The sequence below is a fragment of the Marmota flaviventris genome, chromosome 3 (assembly GCF_047511675.1).
Source record: "Marmota flaviventris isolate mMarFla1 chromosome 3, mMarFla1.hap1, whole genome shotgun sequence".
Lineage (NCBI taxonomy): Eukaryota > Metazoa > Chordata > Mammalia > Rodentia > Sciuridae > Marmota > Marmota flaviventris.
Genome location: NC_092500.1, coordinates 14,017,625 through 14,030,294, shown reverse-complemented (window position 1 = coordinate 14,030,294; position 12,670 = coordinate 14,017,625). Strand labels below are relative to the sequence as shown.

Genomic DNA, 12,670 nt, shown 5'->3' with positions numbered 1-12,670 from the left:
AGGACTATTATGTTCACAAGCAATTAGTAACTGTAATTAATTGTTAATAACAGTTACCATTTCAGGGCCTACTCTGTCAGCTAAGCCTTGCACCCACCCCCACTCCTGCCATCATCGTTCATCTTCACCACTGCCCTTCGAGAAACGAAAGCGAGTCCACCATCCTGCCCTGCTGCCGGGGAATGTGAGGGTCAGAGGCTGGACTTGCCCAAGGTCACATCTCCGAAAGGAAGAGCAGGCAGTCTGGCTTGAGACTGTCCAGTCAGTGTTGCGCCCTCCTTGCTGGTGACGAATGGTCCTTGTCACCCGCAGGGAAAGCTGGTCTCTGAGAATGAGGTCAATCAGTGGACTTGGTTTGACTCCCCAACCAGAAAGCCAGGCAGCTCAGGGGCCAGACTCTTGCTGGTCTCGTGTTTATAGGACCAGGCAGTGTCTCTCGTTACCTCTTTGCATAAGATGAAATAAAGGACACCCAATTAAATTCAGATGGAACAACAAATAATTATGTAGTGTGAGTCTATCCCCAACACTGCATGGGATAAACTTATGCTAATTCATTGCTTAAGCATTAACTCGGCATCCTGAATAATCGATGGCTAAAACTGATGACCCCACCCATAAGCCATGTCTGATGATGTCAGCTCTGAGTTCACAGGTGACAGATGAAATCAGTCACCATGGGGCCAATGAGGACCAGTGCATGTCCTTAGGGCCACATTGCGGATGTCTTGAAGTCCTCATCCCTTCAGCCAAAGCAGCCTCTCTGATGAGTTTGGCCTAAAGAGGTGGAGGCCACATCCTTGAGGGAAGCATCAGGGATAACCTGGGAGTGATCGGGTACTCTTCCTGAATTCCAAGCCAGCCTAGTGTTTTCTGACAAAGATTCCTCCCCAAGGCATCCTCCAGCCTGAACTTTCCCTTCAAAGTCATAACGACCTCTGGCAAGAACATCTATTTATTCACTAATAAAATATCCACCTCGCCTGACTTCCCACGTGCCAGGCTCTGTGCTAGACTCTGCGTTTGAACAGAGAAGGTGTAAACCCCGGCCACAAGGAGTTCATACTGGAGGCACAGGACTAAGTCTCAGGTGAACAAGCCACACACTCCGAAAAGGGCCCATAAAAGAAGAGAACCAGGCGCTCTCCTGGAGCCGCATAACAGCCCTGGGGGCCGAGTGGGAGAGGGAAGGAGGTGACAGTATGAACCGCTGTACAGATGAGGAGCCTGAGGCTCACAGGGGAAAGGAACTTGGCCAGCAGCAGGGAGACGGGGCGTGGCAGGGCTGGGACTTGAACTCCACAGCGCCACCTGGGAGCCCTGCATGTTCTTCAGCTTTTCTTCTTCCTGTTTTAATTCCCCGGGGAACACGCCAGTATGCGCTGGGAAATCACCTCTTTAATGTCGAAACATTGGGAAGAGAACAGGAAAGACCTTGCCTGCCACCCCTTGGGGCTTTAGAGAGAGGAAACTATTCTGTGTGCCTCCAAAGACACTTTCTATGAAAGGTTCCATTTGCCAACCTGAGACCATGAATGGTGGATGGCTGCAAGAACCCCCCTTTCTCCTGGTACCCTCTACTGGGCTGCCAGAGGGTGCCTGCAGGCTCCCGGGGAGACACTTTCCTCCCAGGCTGAGGTCACCAGAATCCTGTGTTGGCCACCGTGGTGTGACAAGGAGTCCTGCCACCAGTTCCCTCACTCTCCTCTCAGACACCGGGTGTGTGTGGGTGTGTGTGTGCCCACGTGTGAGGCACCAGAGCCCTGCTCACACGCAGCACAGGGGGCCTGGGCTTCAGGCGGGTGGGGAAGGTGGCAGGACAACTGTGATGTCCACTCTCATCCCGATGGCCTCAGCTGATCCCAAATGCCAGTGGCATCTGTTTTGATTTGGGGCCCAAAGCCTCCGTTTTTCTTATTTATAAAATGTGATGAGTACTAGTACCCATGCAGTCACCAGGAGGACTAAATGACAGAATCGATGAAAACCACTTAGCATGAAGTATGGTCTTGCAAAGTGCACCAACATGTGCCATATGACAGTGACGAAGGGGCTGGGGGAGGGTCCTCAGAGGCCTCGGGCTGTTCCTCCCTTGCTCAGCCATCTGTCCCACCAACAGCATTTATCTCCTGCCACTCCCGGGAGCCCTGGGCAGCGTTCAGCAGGAAGGTGGCCCTGTTGGAAAGGCTTTTGCAAAAATGAGCCCAGTTCATGTCCCAACCCTGCCCTGCCTCTCTTTGTGTCCTCAAGTGGACCAGGTTCTTCATGGATCCTCTGCCTCCTCGCCTGGCAATGGGGGCTCTGATTTAAGTCAGGAAGTGCCCATGAACAGTTGTCACGTTGGACAGGGTGACAACATCCCTGATTGATAGCGCTTGCCGATTGCTGTGGTGTAAAGCTCCCACCGGGTCCACTGTGACTTTCTGTTAGGTTGGATATGAGGCCGGAGCTAAAAGGAGGGCCTAAGTATGCCAGCAAGGCCATTCCTAGGTCACTGTCACGCTTCCAACCATGTTATTATCAGAAACCAAACCATTTGTTTGGTCAGCAGACACCTCCTGTGTACCTGTTACCTGTGCTGTCCCAGGCACAGGGACACAAGGACACCGACACCGTTTAGCAGTGGGTGGGCGGCTGGCCATCATCATACAGAGTAACGGTGCTTGGACGATGTAGGAAGGCACGGGTGCTCACCCAGGGCCTCCCTGGCCACCGCTGCCCAGGAAGATGCAGTCTGGTATCCTCCAGGCTGGAGGGGTGGTGGCTGGGGAGTGCTCCAAACCCAGGACACCCTTTCCATGTCACCTCTAACTAATAAAAGAAAAAGGAAACCCCAGGAAAGGATAGGAAACTAAAAAGAAGGTAACAATAGCTCACTGTCGAGACGAAATAGCAGACTTTCCGGGAACAGGGCTGAGGTCAAGGAGAGGAGAGGGGAGTCAGGGCTCGAGGCCCCGGGGAACAGCTGGGGCAAAGCTCTGCGGCTTCCACCTGGCCCTGCCCCTCCTTCCCACCCTCTCAGCTCCAGAGGCCTCGTAGGGGGACTGGAAGCAGCCAACACTATGTGGTCATGGCTTTTTTTTTTTTAGGGGGGAGGTAGGTTAAATGTTTTGATTCTGAGAATCAAAATATGAGATTCTGGTGCATTCTATAGGTGATAACCCCCTCCCTCTTAAACAGTCTCAAATATCAGCCTCACAGTGACTCTTGCATCCTGAAAACTAAATAGCCAGGACTTTCTACAAAGGCTCATGAAGACAGAAATTCCTCAACTCTGCGCTCTATATTGCTGACCCCTAAGGTAAGGCACATTCAGGCCTATTATGTCTACTGAAGTTATCCTGATTGGGCGGGGGCAGGGACAAGGGCATGGGCTGATTGAACACTTGCAATGTGCTGAGCACTTGGGTTATAGAGAAAAATGAGCCAGGTGTGGTGGCGCGCTCCTGTGATCCAAGCATCTCGAGAGAGGAGGCTGAGGCAGGAGGATAACAAGTTTGAAGCCAGCTTCTGCCATTCAGCAAAGCTGAAAAGCATCTTAGCAAGACCCTGTCTCTCCATAAAACATAAAAATGGCTGGGGATATAGCTCAGTGGTTAAGCATCCCTGGTTTCAATCCCTGGTGCAAAAAAAAATAAAATAAAATAAAAATAAGAGATGGGTCTCATTCTCATGGGAGGCAATTTTAATACAGTGTGGCATGTGCCAGTGTGGCACAGTGGAATGTTTTAAGTTTATACAGGAGCAGTAGTTTTTAGCACTGTTAGCTGGGCATGTTGGGGAAGGCTTCACAGAAAAGGGAACAGCTGAGCAGTCCTCTAAGACTAAATGGGAACTGGCCAGGTGAACGTGACAGAGAAGAGTGTTCCTGGAAGCAGGGAACAGAAAAGGCCAAGGTACAGAGGTGCTCTAGAGAACCACGAACTGTTTTGTATTCCTGCAGAATAAACCCCAAAGCAGGAAGTGGAGCTGGAGACACAACCAGAGGCAGGCCAGACATGCTAATGACTTTGAACTTGCACATTTTAGGTCAACGATGCAGCAGCAAAGGATTGTAAAAGGGGATACATGGGGGCAGGGGGCGGGGAAGAAGCCAACTGCAGCTGATCTGTGCTTCAGGAGGAGAACATGGAGGTGGTGACGGAGGTGGTGACGTGGAGGGTAGATGGGAGGCAGGGTCCAGCCTGGAGGCCTGTGGAGCTATTGGGGAATCCCAGGCAAGAGCACCAGTGCAGAGTGGGGGAAGAACACTGACCTTGAGATCCACTCATCTCATCCTCCTTCCCCGGGGGGTTCTCAAGACTGACCTGCCCCAGGCCTGGAAGACAGCATCGTTAGTTCAGACCTGCCATGGAGCTGGCCTTCAGGGGGTGGCCCGGGCTCCTCCCACCCCCTTGCCTAGCCAGGGTCACCTCCTCAGGCAGCCCCAACAGGTGGCTGCATCTTTGAATGCTGGGTCAAGAGTTCTGCCAGCAAAGGTGGCTTTGCAACCCTCTACTTCTCTTCAGAGGATGAAAGTCCCCCACTGAGGTCCCTGGCCAGGTGTCCGATGGTCCTGGGGAGGCCCCCAGTGGTTCTGAGAATCTGAAAGCTGGACGCCCCAGGAGAAGAAGGAGGCTTCCTACAATCCCCTCATCTCTCTGCAAGGAGACCTGGTGCTGCAGGAGGCCCTGGACCAGGAGGGAAGACAGAGCCCCAGCATCTGGGGCTGAGGCGGGTAGAAAAGGGGACCACATTTGCATTGTCCCCGGGCGAGGGGGGGCTCCTCAGTCCAGACAGTGGATGGGCTCCCCCCTCATTATCATCTCAAAGCAGGAAGAAAGGGGCTGTGTGAGCTGCCGTCTTCCCTTTAACAACTTCCTCCTCTCTGCAGACAGTTTGCACAATGAGGGAGCCTGGGGAGGGGGCTGAACCCCGGCTGCCAGGCTCTGCCAGAGCTGCTGGGACCGCGGGGCTGGCTCGCCCCCTGCTGGCTGCTACTGGTAACCAGGGACAGGCGTGTGGGGAATTCTACAGGCAGGATTGAAACTTGAAGGCAGCCAGCATCAGTGCGGGGAAGCATTCAGAGAAGTTAGGAAGTTCATGGAGACTCTCGGACGGAGCTCCGTTTGAAAGACTGATGGTCTGGGGCAGGAGGTCTCTGTCACAGACAGCCAGTGGACAACAAAGCCAACTTCCAGGTGAGTCCGTGGATCTGTTTCTTCTCCTCTGTCTTAACCCACCAAGGGCCACAAAATACGCCATGGACCAAAGGTAGTTGTTCTCAAGACCTAATTAAAGCACATGTGATATGTGATTAAAATATAATCAGGGAGACTGCTCTGGCCAGCAGTCCCCACCAGTGTGCGTGACCCAAAATGTATACACTGGTCATTCCTGTGGAGATTGAGACCAGAGCCAAAATTTAAGCGTCACATGAATGAGGCTATTCATTGCATCCCAATATTATTCATTGTGCCCCAACACTGAGTCACACACCACACAGAGACAGAGAGTGACAAGATCCAATTTTGTCAGCCAAGAGCCAGCAGGGAAGACCTAGGAAAACCTAGTCCAATGGGACAAACCTTGTCCAGGTTGCCCAGAATTGGGCATGAAGAGATTAAACTAGCTTGCCCACGGGGCTGCTGTCAGGTTGGTTGATGGGACACAGGAAGGTTATAACAGTCTGCAAAACACTAACATGCATTTAAACAGCACCTTCTCTTGGCCAGACACCTACTACACATGTTCACATTAACTTAGGTGTCAACCCTACTTACATATACTAACTCTATGGGGTAGGTTCTGCATTTAGGTGCAGTGACTTACAGAGGTCACACGGTCACTATGTGGTAAAGATGGGATTTGAGCTCAGACAGCCTCGCTGTGATGTCTTATCCTGAACCATGACATCACGCTGCTATGTATTCAACTCCACCTCCATTGAGGAAGCAACTTCTCAGACAAAGTTGAGTATGAGATAACACAGCCAGCAAAGAACACTCTAAATCAAGGTCAAATGTTGGGTTAAAGGTCAACAGAAGACTTTTATAGTCTCTTGATGATGGGGCAGACAGGCAACAGCCTTGCCTGGAAAACAGCAACTCTGCAGACAACAAGCCCTAAGCTCAGACCCGAGGGCCACACTTTGTGGGAGGGAATGAGCAGAGAGGATAAACTTTGCGATGAGCACCTTCCAGCAAGCAGCGGCTCGGACAGCATTCAGACTGGATCAGATCTCAGGTGGCTCACGGCCACCCTGGCTCAGATAGGGCAATTACTTAGCAGAAATGCAAGGACTGATGTCTGAGTCTGCTGGACCTAATGAATACTGAGAATGCATTATAAGCTCTAAATAGCTCCCACTCCAAAGGGTAGGTTCCATCAGCCCAACCTGAGTAACTTCTCAAGGAGGGAATGTGAGTGTCCACACTCATGCTAGACTCACGGAACAGCGGGGTGCCCCCGTGTATCCATGCAACACACATGTGCTGGGTGAGGACAACGAGGCGGCCTTTGGAGACACACGCGCAACCTTGTCCTCCCGCCACACAGGGGCTGCCTGAGGATTCATTTTCAGAATTTCTCTGCTTCACATCTGTTATAGTTTCCATCTGGAAATGTCTCCCCCAAAACTCATGTGTTAGGCAATGCAGCAATGATCAGAGGTGGCAAGATTGGATTATAACAGCTGTAACCTTATTAGTGGATTGATTCATTTGAAGAACTAATAATCTGAATGGACTACTGGGTGGTAAGTTTAAGCAGGTGGGATGTGGCTGAAGGAAGTGTGATAAGGGGGTGAGCCCTAGGACTATAACCTGTCCCTGGCTCCTTTGGCTCCCTCTCTGCTTTCTGGATATCACGTGATGAGCAGCTTCCCTCTGCCACCTGCCCCACCCCCCACAATGCTTCTGCTTGGTCCAGCCAGCTGTGGACTGAAACCATGAGCCAAAATCAATCTTTCCTTCTCTAAGTTGTTCTTCCCAGGCATTTTGGTCAAGACAAGGAAAAACTGACTAGTACACTATCCATGAATTCCTCTGCCCTGAGTGCGGTACTTCCACAATTTGGGCTGTCTTGAAGAAGGACACCGAAGAAGGGTTTTTAGTAACAGAATTTTTAGCAAATTCTGCCTCTGGCTAGATGAATAATATCTATCACTCCCCAGTACTACGAAGTGAGTGGAGAGACCTATTCCCCAAGTGCAGCTCCGTGTGACCACCAGACCTGAGCACATCAGCTGTGCTCAGTAGCTCAGTCGCTGACCTGGTGGCCGCTGCAGTGAGCTTGGGGAGCGCTGTCTGAGAAGCAGCTCAAAAACACATCATTTCCGGGCCTTTGGTGGTAGGAGGACAGGCTCTGGAGCCAGCCTGCCAGCAGCTGAAGTAACTGGGATACATACTGAGGCCTTCTGGTCCCAAGGGTTTGGGCTATGAGCCAAGGGCCTGTACTGATTTATGTCACCCTTACAACAACCTCATTTTAGGGCATGGAGAGTGACTGAGGCTGAAGAGGAATAATCTGGTAAATATTGCCAGCTGCGTTTCAGGCTTCAGAAGTCTTCCAATTTTAGAAAGGTCATGTGATTTCCATCCATATAGAATATAACATTTCCTGTGGGTTCCGGGCAGCAGCCCGCATCAAACACATTACGATGTTTGCATTGTCATACGAACGAGCACACCGAGTGACATAATCCAGACTGCCATAGCCTTACTGTCCTTCAGATTGGGCTTTGCTGTCAAAAGGATGACAATATATCTTCTAGTGGCCAGAGCCACTAAGTTTTAAACCGGCAGGTGGGGACTGTGGGCCTGTAAATGTAGAGGTCTTAGAAGAAAACTGGGCACGATGCAGATGTTGTAGGGCCTTGTGGGTCAGTGTGAATTTCCTTCCCTCTGGTCATTCTTTGAAACCACCTGAGCCCCTTAGGGCCCTCCTCTGTTCCCCCCAAGAGGCAAGACAGAACCCATGTCAGCTGTCACCCCGGCTGGGGGTGGTACCTGAAGACCCCGGCTTACCAGTCCGTGTGGGCATCATCGATCACCAGCAGGATCCTGGGTCTTTGAACCACAGGCGTGGAGGGACCCGGAGGCTCCATCAGTCCAGAGGGAGCCTGCGGGGTCTGCTTCATGGCACTGGAGAAAGAGCTAAAAAGGCTGGATCCTGGAGAGGAGAAGGAGGCTGCCAGGGGCTGGGGGTGCCTTCGCTCCATGGCAGGGGACGCGGGGGAGCTGGTGGAGCTATCTGGGCGCTGCAGGTCCGTCATGTAGCCGTTGGGCAGGTTGGCCACAAAGCTGCTGTCGGAGAGACGCCGTCGGAGGAAATTCATGGCTGTGGGTGGGGGCAGATGGCTCCCGTCTACTCCTAGGTGAGGCCCAGGACACAGGCTCCAGCCAGAGGCAGGGGCAGGACTCGGCACAACCAGAAGTCGGCTTCAGAAGGATTCGCTTACCTGTTGGAAACAAGCCAATAAGCACATTAGTGTAAGTGACCTCCTTCCCTTTAAGAGCAAGCAGCTAAGCACTTTCCTGCTCCACTGTTGGTGGCAATGTAAATGGGACCGTCCTTTTGGGAGGGAATTTGGCAGTATGTATCAAGAGCGAACCCTTTTAACCTAAAAGCTCCATTTTCTGGAATTCTATCCCAGCAGAAAAAAAAAATTGAAGTTATAGAAAAAAAAAATCACACGCACGAATGTTTATCACAGCATTATTTCCACTAGCAAAATACTGATGAGTGGCTCAACATTCCACCACAGGACATTGAATAAATAAATAGACATACAGCATAGTCACTCAATGAGCCTTTTGTGGCTGTCTTAAAAAGGACACCCAAGAAGGGTTTCTAGTAACAGAAAAAAAAAAATTCATCTTGTAACATTAAATTAAAACATCCTGATAGAAAATCCTAGGTGTAGGATTCCTATAACCATGTAAAAGTTGAAATAACAAAATTTGGGAAACAAAATAAATCACGTGAGCAGTGGCTACATTTTTGTAATGTAATTATATGTCTTTTCTTCTTCTTTCCATTTAGTTATACTTTCCAAGTTTTCCAGAATGCATGTTGCTACTGACTGAAATATAGTCCCTCGAATTCATGTGCCGAAGACCTAATCCCTATGTGTTGGTATCTGGAGACAAGGCCTTCAGGAGGTGATTAGGGTTAGATCTGTCATAGGTGTGGGGCCCTTGCTATGGGAGTAGAATTCTTGCAAAAAGTGACATTGGAGAGCACTCTCCACGGGCCTTTCACAGGGTGAAAAAGACACAGGTGACAGGCAGCCATCTGCAAACCAGGCAGAGAGCCCTTACCAGAACCCCACCATGCTGGCACGCTGAGCTAGGACTTCCAGCCTCCAGAACTCTGAGAAAGTAAATTTCTGTTGTTTTGAAGCCACCCAGTTCAGGGTATTTTGTTATGGCAACTAGAACAGGCTAATACACACATGATTTCTTCTTTGAGTAGAAAACAAAATTTTAAAAGAAACAACTTGTTGACTTAAGATCAAAGTATCCTATTGAGAACAATGACTTTTTAATGGAATTTAGTTATATTTTGTATTGTAATACAATCTACTTAGACTGCACAGTGTTAACTGTACAATTCTTTGAGTTTTGGTAAATGCATATGCTGCTGCTACAAGAGTCTATCACTTGAGAAAGTTCTTTTGCGCCCCCTTCTGGTTTATCCACACCCCGCCCATAGGAAAACAGGATGTGTGACATCACTTATTAATTTCCCTGTCCTTGAACTTCATATAAATGCGATCATATATATGACTCTTTGCTTAATGACTTCTTTCCCACAGCATACTCGTTCTGAGCTTCATCGATGCTGCATGATTCAACAGCCATTCTATTTTAATCCCTGAGTGGCTTTCCACTGGATAAACAAACCTCAAGTTTTCATTCCATTCTCTTTTTGATGGCCATTTGAAATGCTTCCAGTTTGGGAGCACCATGACTTCTAATCTATGAAGGTTTATATTGACAATATATTAACAAGCTAATTAAATTCAAGTATTGCTTCCACTAGTCGTTTACAGATCCCTTAGGGTTGTGTATTTAAACAATCACGTCATCTGTAAACAGCTCTTCCCTTCTCTCTTTCCAATCTTAATGCTTTCTCTACTTTCACTTCTCATTATTCTAGCTAGAACCACCAGTACCGGATAGAAATGGCGGGGAAACATATTTAATTTGTTCCCAGTCTTGGGGAAAAGCCATTTTACATCTCTACTAGTATGACCCTGACTATAGGTTTTTATAAATGCACTTTATCATATCAAGGCAGCTCCCTGGTACTCTCAGTTGCCCATGAGAATTTATCATGAATAGGTATTGAATTTTCTAAGATATTTACTAAATATGTTGAGAGTATTATATGATTTCTGAAATCATTTATTTGCTTAATGTGGTGAATTACATTTGATTGATTTGTAACTGTTAAACCAAATTTTCACTCTTGGGATAAATTCCCCTTGGTCATAGTGAATGAATCTTTTATATACATATATTTTAGGTACAATTTGACACTCTTTTGCTGTGGACTTTTGTGCCCAAATTTTATGACACAAGAGACTGGTCTGTAGTTTTTTCTTGGTAATATCTTTGGCACCAAGCACTGTTGGTTTCATCAAGTAGTGTTGAGAGGTGTTCTTTCCTTTTCTATTTGTGTAGTATTGGTATTTTTTTCAAATTATTAGCAAAATTCAATAGTCAAGCCATATGGGCTTGGTTCTTCTTCATGGGACAGTTTTTAATAATGAATTCAATCTCTTTTATAAATCCGTTCATATTTCCTGTTTCATTTTATATCAGTTTTGGCAAATATGTGACTTCAAGCAACTTATTCATCTCATCTTAGTTGTGAAATTTATTGGCATAAAGTTGTTTGTAATATTTCTTTTTTTGATGTAGGATCTTCATGATTCCTCTTAATTTTCCTGATGTTGGTATATTTTTCTTTTAGATGGATCAGTGTTGCTAAGAATTTACACATTTTATTGATCTCTTATAGAACCAACTTATGGTCTCTTTAACTTTCTCCTTTGCTTTCTACTTCACTTTTTCTTGTCATTTATTACCTCCTTTCTTCTCCTTATTTTTAAGTTTAACATGCTCCTCTGTCTTCTAGAATTTTAAGACGGAAGCACAGATCACCAATTCTCGAATTTTCTTATTCACTAACATAAACATTTAAAGCAATGCACCATCCTCTAAGTACTGCTTTAGACGCATCCAAAGTAATTTGCTATGTCATATTTTTCTTATCATTGAATTTCAAATTATTGTCAATTTTCCCTATAACAATTTTGACCCATGTGCGGTTTAAACATGTGTTTATCTTCCGGGTTTCAGTGCTCTTTTATATATTTTCTTGCTCTTGTTTTTAATACAATTCATTTGTGATTAGCGAACATAGTCTGTGAGGTTTGAATCCTTTGACAATCCTTGAGACTAATATCCTGGTTCATAGGGTCCATCTTGATGACCGTTCCATATGGACTTGAAAAGACCAGGCATGTTGCAGTTGTTGGATGCAATGTCCTAAAGAGATCAATCAGATGGTTGTAAGTTAGGTTCCCCCGGGAGGTGGCACTCCTATAGTGACAAAAGCAAGACTTTTATTGAAGACATGATAACAACTCTAGGCCTGAATAAAAAGCAGAACAGGGCTGCTTCAGGGTTGGACTGCAGAACACGGTCAACAGAGGCCTCCGTCCACCTTACTGGGAGCCTACAGCTGGGCTCCTCTTTAGATTTTCCTATTCTCCCCCTACTCTGTTAGTGTGTACCCTGCCCACTCACTTGTAAATCCCACACAATTGAGCTCTCTGACTTAGTTCTGGATGTACCACGCAAGCAGCCCTCCTCCTCCTCCGGTCTAACCTAGTGTGTGTGACTCTCTTCTTTCAAGGGCCAAGTTCCCTCCACATTCTATCGACTCTTTGTTTCTCTCCAGCGACCTCCAGTAGTTTCTTTAAAATATTTTGTGCAGAGTATATAACTATCATCTCTGAGAGGGCTAGATCCACACCAGCTACGGATCATGACTGGAACTAATCTCTTCCACTTAAAAAGTACTGGATGGAAAGTTGACAAAACATCAGAGGGGAAGGGACCTTAGAGTTTATCTAACAGCTTGATCTTTGGGAGCTCTGTCCACCTCACACTGGTGGGCATTCCCCGCTCTCAGAAGATTCATCTCTTAGAATCTTTTGACCCACTCCAGTGATGGCCAAGACTCCTCCTGACAGTCTCCCCACTGTGTGGCCCAGGAAAAAGGAACAGCTATGGTTTGGGGCCAGTGTCAGTAAGGAATACGTGGGGTGCTGCCGTGGGGATCGACACGGGGCAGGGACTATTCAGATAGGAGGTCAGGGAAGGCCTCTCTGAAGAGACAAATTTCTCAAGAGAATTAATGGATAAATAATATTTACATATATTTATGGGGTACAATATGATATTGTGACATGTGTTTATATTGTGGAATAATTACATCAAGCAAATTTTAAAAATCAGCCCCCTCACATACTTCCTTTTTGGTGACAAAATAACTTGAAATCTATTCTTCTTTAAGCAATATTGAAATATACAGTGCCTTGTGCATTTAATACCCACCATTGTCAACACAACGGATAACTGAAGCTCACTCTTCCTGTCTAGTTAAACTTTGA

General features: G+C 47.4%; 1 protein-coding gene across 2 annotated transcripts in view; it reads right to left on the bottom strand.

Annotated features, from left to right (window-relative positions):
• Syn3 (synapsin III) overlaps nt 1-8,332 on the bottom strand; it is a 388,585-nt gene extending 380,253 nt beyond the window's left edge. Inside the window, exon 1 of one of the 2 annotated variants that reach the window (XM_027940536.2) lies at nt 8,007-8,332. In XM_027940536.2, coding sequence (XP_027796337.1) covers nt 8,007-8,317 — 311 coding nt within the window. In that variant the 5' untranslated portion in view covers nt 8,318-8,332. The remainder of the gene's footprint in view (nt 1-8,006) is intronic. The other variant, XM_027940623.2, reaches the window with a different exon arrangement.
• Between the last annotated feature and the right edge of the window lie 4,338 nt (nt 8,333-12,670).